The sequence below is a fragment of the Mesocricetus auratus genome, unplaced genomic scaffold (assembly GCF_017639785.1).
Source record: "Mesocricetus auratus isolate SY011 unplaced genomic scaffold, BCM_Maur_2.0 Super-Scaffold_100014, whole genome shotgun sequence".
Taxonomy (NCBI): domain Eukaryota; kingdom Metazoa; phylum Chordata; class Mammalia; order Rodentia; family Cricetidae; genus Mesocricetus; species Mesocricetus auratus.
In genome coordinates this window covers 49,318,957-49,339,824 of record NW_024429197.1, presented here as the reverse complement: position 1 = coordinate 49,339,824, position 20,868 = coordinate 49,318,957, and the positions used below count along the sequence as shown (strand labels likewise).

General features: G+C 44.9%; 1 protein-coding gene and 1 long non-coding RNA gene across 4 annotated transcripts in view; one reads left to right on the top strand and one right to left on the bottom strand.

Moving 5' to 3' along the window:
* Positions 1-3,378: 3,378 nt before the first annotated feature.
* The window catches only part of LOC110341677, a 137,379-nt gene continuing 119,889 nt past the window's right edge, over positions 3,379-20,868 (top strand). Inside the window, exons 1-2 of one of the 2 annotated variants that reach the window (XR_005881359.1) lie at positions 3,379-3,924; positions 5,248-5,385. This is a non-coding gene — a long non-coding RNA (uncharacterized LOC110341677). The remainder of the gene's footprint in view (positions 3,925-5,247; positions 5,386-20,868) is intronic. The other variant, XR_005881360.1, reaches the window with a different exon arrangement.
* Positions 15,101-20,542, bottom strand: Cdkn2b (cyclin dependent kinase inhibitor 2B). 2 transcript variants are annotated; one of them, NM_001281539.1, is given in 3 exon segments: positions 15,929-16,284; positions 16,371-16,631; positions 19,867-20,188. In NM_001281539.1, coding segments are annotated over 2 exon segments (393 nt in total). In that variant the 5' UTR covers positions 19,999-20,188; the 3' UTR covers positions 15,929-16,284.

Below are 20,868 nucleotides of genomic sequence, written 5' to 3'. Positions count from 1 at the left end.
TACTGTAGTGTGAAGGAACAAGACCTACGGAGTGAAAACACTTGTTCAAATGTTCAGCCTGGATACTTGCTATTAGAAAATATTTTTTCCTGATGATTCATATCGATTTATAAGCAAGGGTGACCCCAGTGCTAGGGAAAATGGTGGCTTATGTTCATCACAGAGATTCTAGTAATGAACTAATATGAAAGGCAGAGCAGACCTGAAAAGTGTTAGACACAGGCAGTAAGGCTATCTTGTTTCTAGGATGACAATGATGTCTCAAAACATAAAAATGAAAGGGATGTTTTAAATGTAGAACACAGCATCAGCTGGGGTCATGTACATAATGAAATACTGGTTTATGTTAGCTGTAAGGAGAAGGAGGAGGAGGAGGAGGAGGAGGAGGAGGAGGAGGGGGGGGTGTATAGAGAGTTCCTAAGTAGCCATAAAGGGGTACTTGGCAGAGCAGAACTTAGTAGTGTAAATAGTAATGTGTACTGGAAACTGAATTCAGTGCCTTCTGCAGACGACTACTAAATTAAATCCCACAGAGAATTGTATCATAAACATTTTCAGTCACAGGAATAAAAGGTTCTAATGAACACATCTACAGAGACATTCAAAATGTTGGAATACTGACATCTCACATATTTGGATCCAACCATCTGTATAAGGAATGTCTAAACACTTGATCCTCAAGTGATTCAACATGACTAGCACCACATATATTCCTAAGTCAATGCAACTGGTGGAATATATAAACACGAGGCAAATAATTGTACTAACACTGGTAATTAACACTTCAAATATTTCCATTACACCCTTAGTTCCAAATAGAAAGCTGGGAAATTGGACATATTTTTAGCCTACATCCTATGCATGCCATATGTTCTATTATCAGATACTTGTTGATAACTGGGTCTTTTACACAATGAAAGCATGTCTAGAGAATTTTACACATAATTCCTGAAAATTGATTTTTTTTACTTGTGACAATAAATGGTTTCTTTCAAAAAATCTATTTTTATACTTTACATATTCTATACTACAACTTCTAATAGTATAAATGGATATTTTAACTTTTGTGTTTCATTTTGTTTCAAATGTCCTAGTATGGCCTTGAATTACCGTATATAATAATTAGGTCCCAAGTTCCCCTGTCTGTAGTATGGGTTGACTCCCCGGTGGATCATGGTCATTCCACCCTCCAGTGCTGGAATTACAGGAAGGTACCACCATAGCCACCAACTTCTGCCTCTTGGGGATGAAACCCAGGTTTTTGTGCTTATTAGCAAAACACTACAACTCCAGACCCTTATTTAACGCTAAGTGGCTACAGCACTGTTTTATATTCCTGAAAATACACACTTATAACATTTGCAAATGCTAAAAACTTCTACTTCCTAACCACAGATTCCCAAAGGCACCAAATTATTAATATAAAATAATTATGGAGAGAGAAATATTAACTAGAGTCATAAAACAGCTTTTTAATAGAGCAAAATATTAACAACTATATTCAAACCCACACATTACAAGGGCTAGACGTATGCTGTACAGAAAAAAAAAAGGACAACAAAACCAAAACCAAACCAAACAAAAATCCACCATTAAGGAAGGCGACTTGAATCCTGTGAATGTTTTGAAATTAACTAAAATCAAGGCCAGCAATAATCCTTTACAAGTGCTCCCTACTAACTTTTGGAAAAATGAAAATTTGCACCCCTTTAATATCAGAACTCAGGAAGCAGTCTTAGAGAGTTGGAGGCCAGCCTGGACTACAAGAGCAAATTCCGAGACTGTCAAGGGTAAACGGAGACACCCCCCCCCCCCGTCTTTAAAAACAAACAAACAACAAAACAAAACAAAAACCCATGCAAATAAAACTTGATAGTTTTCCTTTTCTGTTCTTTTTCTTTTTTTGGTCCAGGCCTCAGCTCCAGCCACCCTAGCCCTCCTGGGTAGTGTCAATAGTTTTACATTTCCATGCCTAAAAGACAATTGGTACAGCAACAAACAGCTTTCCCAGGGGGTGGCAGCTTCACTTTTGGAACCCAGTGTTCTCTAAGATTTTTGCATACTGTATTTACATAGTTTTTTTTTTCTTTCAGTTTTCTAGATCACCCGATGTGAGGATAAAACCTATCACAGACTCTATTTTTCAAGCAGTAGGCCTCAAGTAAAACCCATGTTAATTGTGGTCTGGGACGCTTAAAATATGACTACTTCTGACTCCTCCCGGATGGCACGTTTAAATTCTATGTCTGAGGATCCTGAAGGCACTATCCAAAACAGTTTCAGCGACTTAGGCCAGCCCGTAAGAAGTTTCCAACTCTATGGATAGCCATTGTCTATACTGGCCTAGGAATCTTAGAGAATCGAGTGCTGGCTCCTGCATGCAGCAGCTACTGATTATATTTAAAACAGTGACGCGTTGTCCTCCTATTTTTGGATGTCAACCTATAGTCTCCTGCCACTCTCGCATGTCCTCCGCTACACTTGCGAGCAAGGGTGAGCAGGCCTGGTGGACGGGGGCGGAATAGGCAAACCCTTAGAAAACAAGACCGTTAGAAGGTATACTCCCCCGCCCCCCCCGCCCCCGAGGGAAATTAAGAGCTCTAGAAAACCACCTTACCTACGTTAGTGTGTGTATGCATGTGTGTAAGTAGGTATGTATGTATGTAAGTGTGCACGCCCGCAGTTTACTGAAGCATAACGGGGAACCGTAGGAGCCACTCACTAACTAAGGCGGCAGGTTTAGCGATTTAAGAATCCTAAGTGTTTCGCAGGGTTGAGAAGGACTGTGAAGCGGCCCCTTCAGACTCACCATGTGGGAGACAGGAGAGCGCGCCATCTCCAAGGAGCTCACCCGAAGCGAAAAAAAGCGACCCCTTCCTTCCCTCGCTCCCTCTTGCCCTGCCCGCACCGGGGCGCGTCCTCTTTTTCTACCTCGCGGGGCAGCGGCATGAAAGCACGCGGAACCCCAGCTCCTGCGCGCGGCTCAGGAGGGCCTTTCCTACCTGCTCCAGGATGCAGCCGCGGCCCTCTTTGGCGCTGGCTCCTCGCTAGCATCAACAGCAGGGCCACGACAGCCCGTGCGCGGCTCGCTGACCGGTGTCGCGAGGATCGCGGGAACTGCACCACGAAAGCCCTCACTCGGGGTGGGCGATCCGCGCGCCGCCGCCGAATCCGCACAGTCACCAGGAACCTGTACCCCATGCTCCAGCCGCCGCACTCGCCCAGCGGCGGTCGCCTCCGCGTGACACGGGAGGTGAGAAGCGCCGCCCCCGGCCCATTCGGTTAGGAGGCACCCCGAGACCCACGCGCCGCCCCCGGCCCATCTCCGCCCCCCACCCCCCCACCCCCGCCCATCTCCGCCCCCTGGCGTCCCCGCGTCCCCGGCGCGCCGCGCGCCGTCCCCAGTCGCGCGGGAAAGCTTCCCAGAGGCGCCCAGAGGGAGGCGCGCGCGGGGCCCGGCGGGCCGCATCCGGGGTCCCGCTGCCTCCCGCCCAGCGCACGGCCTCCCGCCTCGGCCGCTCGCCGCGCTCGCCACCCCTCGCGGTGACAGCCGGCGCCGCGGGACGCGTGCGCACCGCCCGCCCCCAGGCTGCAGCCGTCACCTATCGCGGCTGGGCCCGGCTCGCCCGGCGAGCGCGCGCGCGCGCGCGCGGGTCCGTTGTCACTCCGGTCAGGTTCGGGTCCCGGCCCCCTGCCTCTATGCCTGACGCCCCTCGGCGAGTCTTGCCCGGTTCCGAATCCAACTATTCAGAGGAGAAAAGGGAAGATCGGAGAGGCCTGCCGGCTGCCAGCCCGCCAATCAGGACGCGCGCGGGCGTTTTGAACACTGAGCAACATGGAGCTGCGCTCCTCCGGTGGGAACCGCTCTGAAAGAAGACCCTCAGCGTGCACGGGGACCCGGGGCCTGCGCCCCGCTGCGGATCGGTAGGTGCGGCGGCCCGATCGGTTCCCGAGTGGTCGGGCAGACACGAGGCGGCCGCCGGGGGGACCGTGTTTATTTTCGGTTTTAAGAGAGAGCGCCAGAGGAGCATCCGCGGCTCTTCCTCTTTCCCCGCCCCGCGTCCCCACCCTCCCCGATCCCCTCCCCCGCTCCGGGCTGTCCCCTTCCCCGCTGCCTCCCACCCTTCCCTCCTCCCCCGCCGCGGTGACCGCGGAACAGAAAAAAGCGGGGAGAAGGAGAGGAAGGAGCGGTAAAACGGAGCGCCGAGTCGACCCGGCCGCGGCCGGGGACGCGGGGAAAGCGCTGGGTCAGTCGCGGGTCCGGAGCTCGTGGCGCTTGCGAAAGCGGAAAGTCGAGCCCAGGACGCCTCTAACAGGCGAGCGGTGGTGCCCCGGGGTCCGGTGCTCACCGGACAGAGGGCTATCAGTTCGGACCTGTTCCGAGTTCGCTGGCTCGAGATCCTAGCTGGCCTGGGAGGCCCAGCTGTGCAAGATGACGTGGGACCCGGGCTAGCTTTCGGAACCTGGTATTGCGGGCCCGAGACTCGGTGGCTTCCCGTTTACATGCTCGGGCCTAGTGGTCTGGCTGCAGTAGAGTCCACATCAGGGTGACAGCTGGCAGGGTTTTTATAGAGCAGACTCCAAGTCCCAGCACTAGACACATTTAGGATTAGCTAAACCAACTCAGCTAAGGCCTTGCTGTAACTGGGAGGTCATTCGGGACCAGCCGCTGCTTTTCCATCTTACCCTCTGGTGTGCGACATTGCAGTAGAACCTCTCAAACCCGGGACTGAAGAATGATGGGTTGGCTGGGTGGAATGAGATTCGAAGGGTCCCTGTATGGACCCCCGAGTATCAGCGTAGGGTGAAAAACAAAACCCCAAACAACTCACACCTTGGGTAAACTTCACTGAGAGTTTGAACTCTCCAAATACTGAGCTTGGCCCCGTGGGCATCTGGCTACCCTTCTCCTGAAGCTGCCACCTCCTCTAGGCATTAGGCAGTTTCCCACTTCCAGGAATGCTGTTTGAATAGGGGGGCTACCATGGCCTTTCTTTGAATAATGTAAGATTAAATATCTATACTTTTAAATTCCACCCCTGTTGCCTCATGTCTGTTCTCTGTGTTGTATGTGGAGGAATTGTGAATTTTTATATTCGTGTAAATACAATCATGAAGCTGTTGGAGTCCCAAGTGAATTTTGGCTATGTGTTCTTCAAAAAGTTAGTAATGAATTGGTAACCTCGGTGATGAATTTTGACCTCAGAGTTGTCCTTTGAATTCAAGACAGTTGTTCTTATTTTACAGGCGACAAGACTGAGAGGCTCAAGCCTTGGACACTGCATGGCTTCAAGTGTGCAGGCTAGACTCAGAACCAATCGTTGGACTTGGGTGGTGCCATCTTTCTGTTGTCCCAAAGAGCAGTCATTTGGCAGCGAGTTATCTGTGAGTCGCTTTGCAAACACAATCAGTGGAAATTGGAAATTCTCTTTGCTGTTTTTCAGTGGCCTAAAAGACAAACAAACAAACAAAAACAACCAATCAAAAAAATCCTGATGGTCAATTTTATGTCTTTTATAAAGAAAAACAGTTTTGTTTTGGATTAGCAAACTCATTCTGTAGGGAGGAATAGAAAATACGTCCCCCCCCCAATGTTGGGGAACACATTTTTTTTCTCTCAGGTAGGGCCTTTGCCTTTGCCTCCCCCCCCCCCAGGGTTCTGGGACTAGAGGCTAGAGTTCCAGGCAAACTCTCCATTACTGAGCTGCATTCCAGCTATTACACACTCATTGCACACACTCAAACTCAAATCCACCAAGGCATAAGACAGGAGACACCATGGGGCTGGGGAGATGGTTCAGTGGGCAAAGCACCTGTCACACAGGCACGAGGACTGGATTGAGATCCTGTTGTCCCACTGCCAGAGATGAAGAAGGAGATCCCCTGAGCAAGGTGGCCAGCTGGACAAGCCACATCCTCAAGTGGGAAACCCTACCTCAGTATATAAAGCGGGGAGACTGACACTTGACTCTACCCTTTGACCTCCACACAAGCACGTGCATGCACACATCCGTCTACACACAGCAACTTGCATACACATGTGCCCATTGAGCATATACGGAAAACAACAAAAACAACAACAACAACCCCACAAAACCGACCAGAGCAGCTGGGCACGGTGGCTTTAGAGGCTGAGGCAGGGAGAACAAGAATTTGAGGCCAGCTTGTGAGACATTGTCCGGAAACATAGACAATAGCGGCTGGGGAGATGGCTCAGCAGAGAAATGTGCTTCCTGTACGAGCACAGGGATCCAAGTTTGAATACCCAGAACTCATGTAAAACTGGGCATAGTAGCCTGCCTGTGTAATCTGGGTTCCTACAGCTGGGTGGTAGGTGGAGACAGGAGAATCCCCTGAGGTCCTGTTAGCTTGACATACCCAGCAGCAAACAAGGTGGAAGAGACCAACAGTAGAGGCTGTCCTCTGACCTCCAGGCGTGTGCCCTCTCACAGGTGAACTTACACACACACACACACACACACACACACACACACTCACACACACACACACACACACAAAGATTAAGAAACAAAACTATCCAAAGCTTAAAAAATTTATTATACCTTTAAGCCCTCAAAAGATGAAAAAAATAGGCAAAGAATGTAATTATGTTATATACTGAAAAGATAATGTCAGTAGCAAATTAATATAAGCAGAAATACTTAAAGTATATAGCTGTAAGTGGCAAAGAAAAAAAGAAATGACAGTGTTGTCAGCAAGGAGTCTTCCTGGATGCTATTAGAACTTGAAGTTATTTTGGAAAAGCTTTACAATGCACTAAAATTGTATGCACACAAGTACTCTTAGATTCAGGTGTTCCATTCTTGTAATTCATGTAACTATCCAGAAATACCAAAAATAACATTTGAAAAATATACACATATGCATACTGTACTACAGATAGCATTCAGAAGTATAGCAAACAATGCATGTTAGATGTTTGTGTATATTTTCATACACAGATACATAAGCTTTTAACCGACAATTCTAGTCTTAAAGCTCATGTATGTTATATATGTGTGTACACATATATATAAGCATGGGAAATTGCATATATATGCACATATAGAAAAATTGTGAACACACACAAATATAAAGACACAGGTGTCCCTTTAGCTGCAGAAGTGTCACTTCAAATTATTTCATCTGTGGATCATGGAAGTATAGAGAAAAGTTTATAATAGTATACAGTAGCAAAAGAATAAACATAAAACATGGTGTATTGGGATATTTTATGTTTTCTAAGAACCCTGACTCACCAACAAAACCAGGGCTCACCCTCAAGCACAGAACTCTGTAACTGTGAGAATGGAAGTGCATCTCTCTATGTGGGCAGCAGTTGTCAAAGGACCCATGATAGCAGGGGAAAGTAATTAGAATAGCATAATCCTACATGTTTTCAATACATGTTGGGTAGACATGTTTAAAATTACACACATGCACACAAGCACAAGTTTAAAAGTCTCAGATTTTTATTTATTACTTGCTGCTTTTCTAAACTATTTCAACCGTTTGCCATCAACAAGAATTATAGTAACCACTGCAGATCAGTTATCATTGAGTGAGTCTGGAACTGTGCTTTCTGAGCCAAGATTAAGGCCCAAATTTTTTCAAAAGAAAGGTTTTAATACTTGTTGCCTTCTAATAACTACTAGGGCCAACACCATCATGGTGTAGATATAGTAAATACTTGAAGGTAGAGTGTCATTCAATTTTCCCCCCAGAAGACATTCCATTTTTCTGTTTACTGTAAGATGAAACCACCGCAAATCCTGTAGTAGCTTTTGGTAGTAACCCTCGGGGAGCAGGAGAGGATGGTCCGCTAGTTTTCAGGCATGGGAACAGCCCTGACTCCAGGTGGCATGTGGGCAAGGGAACAGTGAGGAGCGCTTCAGTGAAGGAGGAAACAGGAAGGGCTTAGGGCCTCCTAGCCAACCCCTAGACAAGGAGTCACGGCACACGAATCTTCCTTGTCACCCTTGGAAGAAAAAAACTCTTACCAGTAATCAACTTGTCTTTTTTTTTTTTTTTTTGGTGAAAGTTCTAAATTGTGAAAGTTCTTGATTTCTTTTAAATTATCTTATAAGCATTATAAAATATGCAATAGCATACCGTGAGATTATTTTAAGCCTAATTAGATAAAGAAAGCGGATGTAACAGTGTTAGAGCTCTCAGGAGGGTGCAGAAACCTTTCACGTTAATCTCTGATTTGGGAGTCCCCTGAGAGCTAGCTAGTGCAAGTCCACATAAGGTGCTGTCCCCACCAGCCAGCCGCTCTGCTGCCTGTAGCTCAGTACTCCTTAACTGGCACAGAAGAGAAAGAGGTCTCCAGGAAGGCACAGTTGTCAGGCAGAGCAAGGAGACAGATGTGTGAACCGAAGGAACTTGGAATCTGTTCCAGCTTCCATTTTCTCTTTGACTTCTTACACAAACATAGATTGGGAAGCCTTGTCATGTAATCACACAAAAGCCACATTTTCAGTGTACTTACATTAACTTAGAATAGCTAACCCCCACAGTATTTTCTATATTGTATTGTCTACGTAGTTTATTAGAAGAAACTAATTAGTTCTGGGGTCTCAGTGACATGAAAAGATAGAAAAAGCAATAGAAAAATCAGAACTATGATGAGTTGAGAAAGACTTAAAAAATCAAGCCAAGTATTTCTATTGCACTGGCTTTCGGTAGACTTCTCTGTTGTCAGTGAACCAGGGCAGCATGGTGGTTCAGGGGTAGAATTCTCAATTGACTGATGTGTAATATTATAAAGGATTCCCCTCTCCCCAGGGCAGCATGGTGGTTCAGGGGTAGAATTCTCAATGAACTGATGTGTAATATTATAAAGGATTCCCCTCTCCCCAGGGCAGCATGGTGGTTCAGGGGAAGAATTCTCAATGAACTGATGTGTAATATTATAAAGGATTCCCCTCTCCCCAGGGCAGCATGGTGGTTCAGGGGTAGAATTCTCAATGAACTGATGTGTAATATTATAAAGGATTCCCCTCTCCCCAGGTCACAGAATTTCAGTGTTTTTTCTCTTGTCTCTGTCCTCTATATATCTTTGCTTAGCTCATGGCAAAAATAATTGCTAATTAAGATATGCAAATAAATATTCACAAACACAGATCTCTCTCCCTCCCTCCATATATAGACACATGTACACATACAACATACATACATCACTGTCAGCTATGCAACGATTCAAAAAGCATAGGACTCTAATCCAGTTGCCATATTTATATACAAAGGAAATTGATGCTTATGAAAGTGATGTGGCTTAGCAGCCACATATGAAATTAATTAAATATGAAGCTGTGCCTAGCTTTCTTCTCTCCATTTCCCCTCCTTGTGAAAGAAGTTCAAATAGAGTGGGAGAATGTTTTCAAACCATTGAGGTTCAACTGTTATTGTTTCTCCAAGCAATTGCTAAATTGGAAATTAGTTTAAAATATATGATAATATCTGCCCATCCAGTCATCAGTAGTTGAAACTGAAGGTTGAAATGACAGCAAGTTACACCAACTTGAGCTTTCATAAATGAATCAATAGTTATGCTAGTGACGGCAGTGTGCCCACCACGTAAGAATATGACTGTGGCTAGATGCTCATTTGCATTTGGGGACACTGCCTTCTGCTGTACACAAGACTGCTTCAGATGTATTCTGTTAACTTTTTGTGGATATTTAATTCTGTTGCTTTGCTTTTTTTAAAGTGGCAAAGTTTTGGCTATAGTGCTGCTTCTTAACCTGCCATGAAAACCACCAGCTTCTGGTAAAGATCAAAAGAAATTAGCTCATCTCATTTAAAAACTAGTCAGAAAATTATAAAGGCAGTTAAAGTCTCTGTTAACTATTTTATAAATATATGTATGACTTGTTTTTAATATTTCTTGTGAAGGGCAGTTAGGAATGTGTTAGTGGTAAGTGTGTGCTGAAGGTCTGTGATCTAGCTTAAGATAAAGTGGACAGTGTATTGTTTGCTATGACATAGAGAAGAAATCTCTATCTAAAAACATTCTTAAGTAATGTTGTTCCAAAGGCTTTGGGGATTTTTATGAATCTTGGCCTCTCTTTTGAATATATCTCATTTCTTAGTTCAGAAATAAGTAATCAGAACCATTAGAGCATTGCCAATTTTTACAATAACTTACCGGTTTCCCCCAGACAAAGGGAAAAAAAAACCTTGATGCCAAAGTGAATTAAGTTACTGAAGTGGTAAGTCTGACTACCATGTCATCTTGGAATGAAGACCAGTAGAGAGGGTTTGTAGTATTTTGACTAAGATACAGAAGTTAGTAGGTTTATTTGCTCTTCTGTAATTTTACAAAGGAATGAGGAAAAAGTCTTGTGACTATAGTTAGCTGCACTTGTTTGCATGGATTTGCAAAGCCAATTTAATTTAACAGGACTACATCCTGCTAAACTTAGCTCCTAGTACTGCTAAAAAACACACCATCCAAACCTGTGTGTCATATGACCTTGAGCCTAATTATTTTTTGTACAAGCCACCATTTTACTTCAGCCAGGTAGTAACTGATTTCTAATAATGTTTTGATTTTGCTTTATACAAAACTAATAAAACAATGTGCTACATTACTGTGGCATTCATATATTTTTAAAAATGATTTTTTATTATATTGTCACTGAGAATTATCCCATTTCTTTAAATTGGGAATAACAGGTGTAAAATATTTGTATTTTAAGAGATAAACAATTTCATGAGTCATTCTTCTCAAACTAGCAAATTCAGATACTTGAGCCAAAAGAAATAAAGGAGAAGCTAAGGGATTTTATAAAGCAAATGTGATGTTTATATTATTACTTCTGTGATTTTTCTTCGAAGCTGTTAAATAATATATCCTTAAAAATTCCATTTTGGGACACTTTTGATTATTAAAGTGATTAGAATTATATTTTCCATCCTTATAGCTCAGTGTGAAAATGAGCGCTCCATAATCTGTGCTCACATTTTTTTCTTACAATATATTTTGATCATTTTTTTCCCTTTCCTAATTTCTCCTAGAGCCTGCCCACTTCCCTAGCCACCCAACTTTGTCTTTTTCTTTCTCAAAAACAAACAAAAAACAAGTAACCCCCAGACCCACAAAACCAAAAATCAAACTAAGCAAAAGACCAATGAAACAAAAAATGACAACGCAAAAGGAGACAAAGTTCACAAAAACACCATTGAATTTGTGCTGCTTTAGCCTCCTGGGCATGGCACTTGCCCTGCAGATGTGGTTGATGTACCCAGTGAGACTCCATGGAAGAAAAGTCATTTTTGCCTTTGCCAGTGGGAGTCCATTGCAGATAGCTTCTTGGATAGGGGTGGGACCCAGTGACCACTTGACCCTTTCTGCTTGAACTTGTGTATGCTGCTATAGTCTCTGAGTTCACAGGAACATCAATTCTGTTTGTTGTGTCTGGAATACAGTTTCCTTGACGTCATCCATCCCCTCCCCTTAAAATCTTTCTGCCTCCTCTTCCACACAGCTCCCTGAACTCTGTAGGGATGAGTTTTATAATGGCACCTCATTTAGGACTGGGTGTTTCAAAACCTCTCACTGGGCACCTTGTTGTGGGTCTCTGAGTTATTTTCCATCTAATGCAAGAACCTTCATTGGAGCTGGGCAGTGGTGGCAGAGGCAGGCGGATCTCTGTGAGTTTGAGACCAGCCTGGTCAACAACAGCTAGTTCCAGGACAGCCTCCAAAGCCACAGAGAAACCCTGTCTCGAAAAACCAAAACCAAAACCAAACAAAGCAAAAAAAAAAAAAAAAAAAAAAAAAAAAAAGCTTCACTGCTGTGTGTTGAGTTAGGCACTGATCTATAGGTATAGAAGTATGTCATCACTTTATTACTATGTTCCTTTCGCAGAATGATGTAGTAGGTTTTCCCCTTGGCCATGTCTTATTCTCGTTTTTTAGGTTCTTGGCCATTTAGCAGTGTCAGGTATGGATTTCATTTCATGGAGAGCAGCAACTTATTCTTCACCTTTGAAGGAGTTATCTGTGAGGTTTTTGTTTCAATAACCTAAATGTTTCATTTCGGTTGGAATTTTCTTTAGTGATTCCACTTCTATTTTCATGTCTTGAAATGTTTTTATTCACTCAGCTGTTTGTGTTTTTACAGTCTTCATTAAGACATTTTTATCCATGCCCTCTTTAAAGGTATTTGAACACACTCGTAGTTGTCATTTTGAGGTCCTTATGTGTGTCAGTCAAATTGAATTTCTCAGGGCCTATTGCAGCATGATTACTGGCTTCTGGAGGAGGCGTGTTGTCTTGAGTGTTCATGTTGGTGATTTCGTGCTTGGATCTAGACAACTGGAGTTGTCTGAGGTGTTCTGTGGTACAGCTATCTGGTATGGTCTTGTTGGGTGACTGTTCCCTTCTTTGGCTGGGAACACTGTCGTCCACTCTGGGTCTTAGGCAAGTGTGGTGGCTGTGGTGGAGTGTTTCTGTGGGTTGGTGAGTGACACAGAGTAATGTGATGGGCTAGGAGAAAAGGCTGAGAGAGAGAGGCAGTGGGAAAGAGTTAGGAGCAGCAGATTGCACCCAAGACGAGACTTCAGGGAGCTGGGCTGGGCTGGGAGGAGGAGCTCCTGCAGGCAGGCTGCTACAGGAATAATTATGGAGAGGAGGATGGAGGTCAGGGAGGGTAGTGGTAATCTCCCTGGGTCTCAGTTCACTGTGGCCACTGGGGGGTCCCGAAAGTGTGGCAGGCTGGTGACTGACACAAAAGTATGGAGATGGGCTGACAGGCCAGGCAGGAAAGAGTTAAGGCTCTCTTGGGGCCTCACCAAGAGGTGGAATCCCCAGGGAGTGGAGACAGGTAGCCGGGGAGGGTCTCCTGCTGAGGACTTTAAGTCTGTGTAGACAGAGATGAAAGATTTACGCTGATATTTTTGCGTTTTTGAGGAGTTATTCTCTAAAAGCTACTAAAAATCATGTTTAATATAACATTTATATTTCTGAGATTTTACATGAGAAGAGCCACCCCCGAAGGTGAAAGAAAGATCATGTATTTTTGTATTTATCACAATACTCATTAGAAGCCAAAAGCGAACATTTTCCTCCTCTGGTCTGAGGTTTTGTGACAGCCTCCCATCCTTGTGCCTCTGACAGTACATTTAAATATCTGCTTCGGTGAGTTTCAAAGTCTACATTTATGTGAGGACTTGTGTTTGTGTTTCATTTAGCATAATGTTGCTTGAAGTGATGATGCGGTAACTAGCTTGATTCAACCGTTCCCCACTGTGTTCAGGAATCCTAACATTTTGCATTTAGATTACGGTGTTGTGCCTGCACATATGTCCGTGGGCGGGTGTCAGATCCCCTAGAACTGGAATTATAGATGGTTGTGAGCTGCTGTGTGGGCGCTGGGAATTGAACCCACATCCTTTGGAAGAGCAACCAGTGCTCTTAATCACTGAACCACCTCATCAGCCTCGAGGATTTGTTCTTTTAAGCAGAGCTAAGCAGCACATGTAAAAGGATGGCAGGGTCCATAACAAAGAGATTGAAAGAAAGCCTTATGCAAAGACATGAGAGATATGACCCTTTATAAAAATGTGTCTCCTCAAGCATGTGTTGACAACTTAACCCCCAGTGGTTCTGTGCTGAGTGGTGGTGGAAACTAAGGGGAGGTACTGTGCTGGGCAGTTTTTGTGACCACAACACAAATTAGAGTCACTGAAGAGGAGGAAACCTCACCCGGGGAATGCTGCCATCAGATAGGCCTGTGGGCCAATCTTCGAATATTTTCTTGATTATTGGTTCATGTGGGAAGGCCCAGCCCACTGTGGGTGATGCTACTCCAGGTATGGCGGCCCTGGTTTATAGGATGAGCACATGAGTACATGCAGAGTGCAGCAGAACAAGCAGCCTTCCTCGGTGGGGTGGTCTCCGCTTTACTTCCTGCCCTGAGTTCCTGGCTTAGCTTCCCTTGATGGACTTCAGCTGTCAGTCAAATAAACCCTTTCCCCAAGTTGCTTTTGGTCAGTGTTTATCACAGCAACAGACTAGAACAGGTGCTCAGCCCAGGTGGGCTCCACCCTCATGAGTTCATTAATGGGGGTTACTTTGCCCTCTCCCAGGGTGTCCCACTTGATGCCTTTTTTTTTTTTTGCCACATAATGATGTAGCAAAACCTACAAAAGGTGTGGGTTCTGGGTACCAGACTTGCCAGTCTCCTGTTCCATAAGCCAAAGAAGTCCCATCGTTTGTAAACTTTAAAAGCCAAATTGACTTACGTTTGCACATCATGGAAGGTGGAAGTGTTTAAGTGTTGAAGGAACAAATGAGCTTTAAAGCATGCCTAGTGTAAACTGTATCAATAAACATGTTTCCCTTCACCAAGAAGATATGGTTTAGTTCTCAACTCATTTCCTTTGGTAATACATTCATTTGGGAAATAAGGAATTGATAGGGAAGTTTTGTGTATTTAGTTATGTCTCTACAGTTCCTCTTCTCTATTTTAGATGAATATTCACTATATGGACACCTAGAAGGATAAAACATAAATCTTACGTTTTACTACAAGTAAGCATATTTTAAAAATAAAGTATTGAAATCATTCATCAGAGTTTATATATTATAAAGGTCAGAAGCAGTGAACAATTTTTAATCTTTTAACATTTGGGAATTAGTGGTTAAACCCATAGAAAAAGATTAATTTTGTAAAAAAATTGTGTGAATATTCAAATGTAGGCCATGTATGGATACCTGCTGAGGCCATAATATCCTGGACCTGATATAGTTGCTGGGCACTGAGTGGGTCTAGAAGAACAGCAAAGGCACTTAATCACTGAGACCTCACTCCAAGATTCATTTTAGCTTTTTAAAAAGTGTGTGTGTGTGAGAAAGAGAGAGAGACAGAGACAGAGAGACAGAGAGAGACACAGAGAGAGAGACAGAGAGAAAGCATGAATGAAGGTGCCTATGTAGATAGAAGTATTAACTTCCTTGGAGCTGGAATTATAGGTGATTGTGAGCCACCCGATAAGATTGCTCAGTACTGAACTCAGATTCTCTTGAGCCATTTCTCCAGCTTTGGAAATACACTTTAATGCCAGATTATTCACAGCTTGGAGTCTATCTATACTGTTTATTCTTTATTAAAACAAAGACGTATCAACTGTTTCAATGCTATAAGGACCCAAGCCACGATGGAAGCCCCACAGAGTGTATCCACAATTTGTTCAGTAGACAAGCAAGACAGCCCATAAGTTGTCATTTAATTTCAGTAAGTTCATACTCAACCTCTTTTGCCTAACCTTTAGGAAGTAGCCCAAGGACACCTAGAATAGTTCCCATGAGACACTCACTGTACCAGAAACAATGAACAGAGAAGTAACAGGTCAAGGATGAAAGCAGGGTGTGCATTGCCACTGGGAGTGTGCCACGTGTTGTAGTTTCACTAAGAAGCCATACTCCAGAAGGGGTGTCTGCTACAAGCCCAGTACTTAGGAGGCTAAGGCAGGGGTACCCTGACTTCAGGGTTAGCTTAAGCTACAGAGGAAAGTGCTGCCTTAAAAAAAAAGGGAAACAAACAAAACCAACCAAGCAAAACCAAGCTTCACTTCGGTCTCACCAGAAGTTACACTGTTAAAAGTGTAACTCATTAAATACACTGTTACTAAAGAACTCCAATGTAGGAAATTCCTCCAGGGGTTCTTAAACTGTTTTACATACAGCAAATTGCTACATACTACCATTCACCACTGAACTTTTGTGTAGGTTGAACCTGTCAGAAATCAGACCATCAAGCAACCGTGGTTCCCAGAGTATAGCAGGGATCTGCTGTCACCTAACACTGTTTTCCAGCTGGTGCCAGGGGTGGGTCCCCAGTTTCAATAGAATGCCATTTTGCAGGTGAACCACCATCCCGGCACAGTTGCTTCAAGCCCCAGGCGCTCTTCAATGCTTCTTGCCTAGTCTCCAGGGTTTCCTTCTAGACTGTGGATTATCTGCATTTGGAGGTCACAGGGGGAGGGAGGTACTGACTGCTCCCTCCCTATTGTCAGTCACCAAGCACATTCTCCAATTCCCACTGCACCATCATGTTGTGGAGATTCAAGAACTTCCCTTGTTATTTTACACCTGAAAAGGAAAGGGCTCCCAGAACGTCACACAATACTAAATCAAATTGGGGATCCCTTTGGCTTCAGGGTGAGAATAGAGGGCCAGATCCAGACCCAGATGCAGGAAAACACTTCGGAAGTTATTTCTCATTGGCTTTACCTTCCTGCATAGGCTTGGAGTTTTGGAAGACTTGCGGGTTGTACACAGCTCCCCTTCATGCTCGCAGTCTGCCTAGATGGTGCTGGGGTGAAAAACAAGTCCTGACGGAAGGTTGAGGGATCCTGCCATCAGTCCCCAGTGGCAGCATGCAGATAGACTGCGACATCATGATGGCCCATCTCTTCAGCCAGGTCCACCGGCAGGCGGCCCCAGGTGTCCCGCACATCCAGCCGCGCCCCTGCCCTGTGCAGCACCACCAGGGTGTCCAGGAAGCCCTCCCGAGCTGCATCGTGCACGGGTCTGGTTAGAGTGTTGGGGTCAGCGCAGTTGGGTTCCGCTCCGTGGAGCAGCAGCAGCTCTGCCACCTGGGTGCTGCCCATCATCATGACCTGAGGGGTAAGGAAGAGAGAGCTCTGCTCAGTGCGGGGCCGCTATTTCATAGAACGCGCAGTTTCCAGCCCTCAAGGTTTCCAGTGTCTGCTTTCTCATTTGCCTGCATAATCCATTCCACACCCGTTATAGCCTAGGCTGAGCGCAAAACAGATTCTATCTTAGTCTCCGTAGGTGAAGCAGCAGGAAAGGGAAGACAAATTGCTTATTTGTAATAAGGAACACTGGACAGCAGGATTTATTTTAAGTGATTTCTTAGCTAACTTTGAACCCGGCTTTTTATCTTTTATTCTTATTTGAAAATGGACTTTTTCCCCCTCACATCATCTATCCTTATTACGGTTTCCCCTCCCCCCACTCCTCCCAGCCCCTCCCTCTACTCCTCCCAGCCCTTCCCCACCTCCCTTCATCAGAACTGACTCCCTTTCTGTTTCTTGCAGAAAACAACCAACCAGGCTTTTAAGGGATATTAATACCAAAATAAAATATGATAAAGAAAAGCTAATACACTGGAATCGGACAAAACCGACAGAGGGAAAGAGACTAAGAGAAGGTGCAAGCTTCAGGGACCCACTCCTACACACAGGAATCCCCTAAACACGAAGCTGGAAGCCATAATATATACACAGAGGACCTGGTACAGACCCGGGAAGGCCCAGTGCACACTGCCTCAGTCATATGAACTTTGCTATGGCCGAATTAGAGGGCTTTGTCTTCTTGGTGTCCTCCATGGCTCTTTCACTCTTTCTGTCTCCACTTCTGAAGGGTGCCCTGAGGGGAGGGATTTGATGGAAACTCCAGTTTAAGGCTGAGTGTTCCAAGGTGTCTAGAGCATTCTGCATAATGTCTGTGGCTGTGGGTCTCTGTCTTTGCGCCCATCAGCTACAGGAGGAAGCTTCTCTGTTGAGGGCTGAGCAAGGCACTGAGGTGTGAGTCTAGTAGGATGTCAGTATCAGTCACTTCATTGCCACCCCCAGCAGTACTATTTGTTGTTCTCTTTAGACCCTGGGCCTTTAGTCAGATCAGGTATTGGTTGGCGGCTCCCACAAGCTTTACCACCATTGCCCTATCGTATCTTTGTATCTTGCAGGCAGGGCACCAGAGCCAGGCTCTCTAAAGTTTTATATATATAGTTTTCTAGGCTTTCTTTAGCCCTCTAGGTCTAACCATATATGGTTGTTGGTTTGTCAACTCAGCACAAGCTAGTCATTTGGGAAGAGGAACCTTTTCTCAGTCAAGTCTGTGGGGCATTTTGATTGATTGATATTGGAGGTGTGCCACCCCATAGGTGGTCCTGGAAGGTGTGAGAAAGGTGGCTACCCTTGAGCCTGAGAAACAAGCCAGTGAGCAGTGTTCCTCCATGACCTCTGCTCCAGGTTCCAGCCTTGACTTCTGTGCACTGTAGCATTTGAGCCTAAGCCAAATAACCCCCCTTTCTCTCCAAGTTTGTTTATCACAGCAGCAGAAAGCAAACTAAGACACTATATAAACCAGGTACTCAGCTGTTGCTTTTTTTTTAAATTTTAAGTTAGAGCATGCTTTAGAGGAGAAGAAGAAGTCAGTTTAAAGAAAGCTTTTGCTCTTTCAATGTCATGTATGTCTGTGCTAACAAAGTGATGTATTCTCTGATCACTTGAGCTAGAAGTGGAGACCAGAGGAAAACTGTCATATTCCAAGCTTTGCATATAGTACAGAAACAAATTCTTTGTTGTACAGGATTAGCATCTTTTACTATTTTAACCTAGTGTGATATACAGTGGAAAGTTTAGAGCAATACATTGTAATATGAAACTGACATTCATTTGCATTGTCTAAAAATTTAATGTTAAGTAGTATTTTTCTATATACAAAGACTATGAAAAGCTTGGCTTGTAGCTATTAAGTCACAAAGATGCATACTTTAGAAAGAAAATGATGCTTTGGAGATGTAATCCCATAGCAGCTATTTTGTACACTATGCAAATTTTAAGTTAATAGTAAAACAGTTTTTGGTATATAATTGACCTAAACAGTCACTGGTTCTTGTGGGCCTATGGGCTTTTAAAATTTACATGTAGTGAGCGGCAGTGGTCATTTGTCAGTTTTTATCAAGTGAGAGGCAGTGGTCATATGTCAACTTTTATCACATGAACATTAGAAACATTCCTTTCTTCAAGAAATATAATATGGCATTCATATAACAATGGTAAAGGCCATTTTTTTACAGCCACAAAAGATTTAAAAGTTCTCAGTAAAGGAAATAAAATCGTAAATAAAATTATTTCCATAAGGTCTTTATAATCACTTTACAATATTTTTGTTGCTTTAAAATATCATTTTGTTAAGCACTTCTTTTTTTTAAATTCAAGAGGGATGGATATTTATTTTCTTAAAAAGCCACACTATTAACAAGAGCTCCTATTTCCTTAGTCCCAGAGGGAAAGTGAGTAACAGAGGCAACTATAATAATCAACAGAACACAAAACATCGTGTTAGATCTTCAAGAAATAAAGCCAATAGCAATTAAACAGGATTAGTAAATACTGAGCAAATTAGAGAATGTTTAGGGAACCTCCTTGTCGTTCTGAAAGGATCCAACAGTTCTGTAGGGAGCTCTTTGCCTGTTCGCATTAAACAGTGAAAAACTACACACCGTTACTGCCCGCATACAAGGAATTAAATGCTGGATTTGCGAAGTCTTTAGTCCTGTGAATGCGCTTTGATTTATGAGGAGAAAAAAATAGAAAAGATTCATACGATTGTTTACAAGTTCACAATGAACATGCTTCCATCATACATACATAATTTTGTGTTAACTCCTTGAATCCAGACCGTGCAACTGGTAATCTATTTACTCATCTTTATCGTGTCGCTCTCTTTATCTGACCCTTCCTTTCCCACTTAGCTCCCCGAGGGTCCGCCTTGTATTTATAATTGTAAGATGGCAGAAGAAATATTGGTATTTTCCCACCATTACAAAGATTCGGAGGCTGGGGGATTTGTTCAAGGGTAGCGCGCTTGCCCAGCATGCACCGGGTCGTGGGTTCCAGACCCAGCATCTCAAAACGAAGAAAAAGCCAAGCAAGTGCAGTGGGTTTTTTTTCGATTGCTTTTGTTTTTCAGAATTTTTGCTCTCTGAAAACCTCCCGTTGTGGAGTACAGACGTCCAGCGCCCGCCGGCGGCCCAGGTGGCAGCCGCGGAGGGCACCGCGCTCGTGCGCCCCCTGCCGGCGAGGCCCCGTGGTCCCCCGCTACCTGGATCGGGCGCCTCCCGAAGCGGTTGACGGCGTTGGGATCTACGCCGGCTTCCAGGAGCTGCCGCACGGTCTCCACCTGCCCCCGCGCCGCGGCGGTGGCCAGGCCCGCGTCGCTGCCGCCGCCCAGCATGCCCTTGTCCTCCTCTCACAGCCCCGACGCGGAGTGGCAGGGATGGTCCTCCGCTGGCCGTTAAGATTGCCGCAGCCTGGTCCGTGAGCGGCTCCTCCGCTCCCCCGGCACCCAGCAGCGTCCGCGTCTATCCGGGGAGCGCGCGGGCTCGAGCCGAGCGCCTGGGAACCGCACCGTGGACGCTGGCGACTGGGACGCGGTGGGGAGCCCGAGGGCAATGAGCGGCGGCCGCGCTGCGGAACGCCGGCCCTGCCCCCTCAGACCACGCCCCTCGGCCAGTACCGCCCACCGATTGTGACGTCAGGAGACGAATGGCCGCACCCAGCAGGCGGAGCAGAGGCCTTTATTTAGTCTAGGCCTGCGGGTTTCGCTCTGGAGACGTTAATCGCTCCCTTGCAATCGAGAGGTCGAAAGAAAGCCTTTAGGGGAGAAAAATTCCTACTTTCTGAAGATGTCTGAAAGTGACAACATCGGTCTTGCGAGACTAGTTCATCTGTAGGCGGTACTTGAACGAGTTTCATGTCTTGCATCAGATCGAGCCATTTTCTTTTGGCCGGCCAGGAAAAAAAACAAAACAAAACATTTCAATAATCCTGTTTTGCGCGTTTTTACATTTGCCCCCCCACCCCCGCTTTGAGCTGTGGTTGTAATCCTGAATTTAAAAAGTAATGTTTTAGAGGCAGAGATAAGGTCACATGCACAAAAGTAGATATTAACAACTTAAGATCCCTGGACGTGGGCTTGTACTTTGCTGTTTGGGAGGCCGAGACCGAAGGGCCCCCTGGAACCCAGAACAGTAAGTGTGTAGGTAGCCAGGCTTCCAATCCCCCTAAAGTCCAGTTCCATGTGTGAACTACTGTATAGCTTTGT

What these genes read in the sequence shown, in the direction of transcription:
- Cdkn2b (XM_013116459.3), bottom strand. Translation starts at nt 19,998, where the DNA reads ATGCTGGGCGGCGGCAGCGACGCGGGCCTGGCCACCGCCGCGGCGCGG. An exon ending in TCGGGAGGCGCCCGATCCAG is followed by an intron (nt 16,632 to 19,866) that starts GTAGCGGGGGAC and finishes CTTACCCCTCAG; the next exon opens with GTCATGATGATGGGCAGCAC.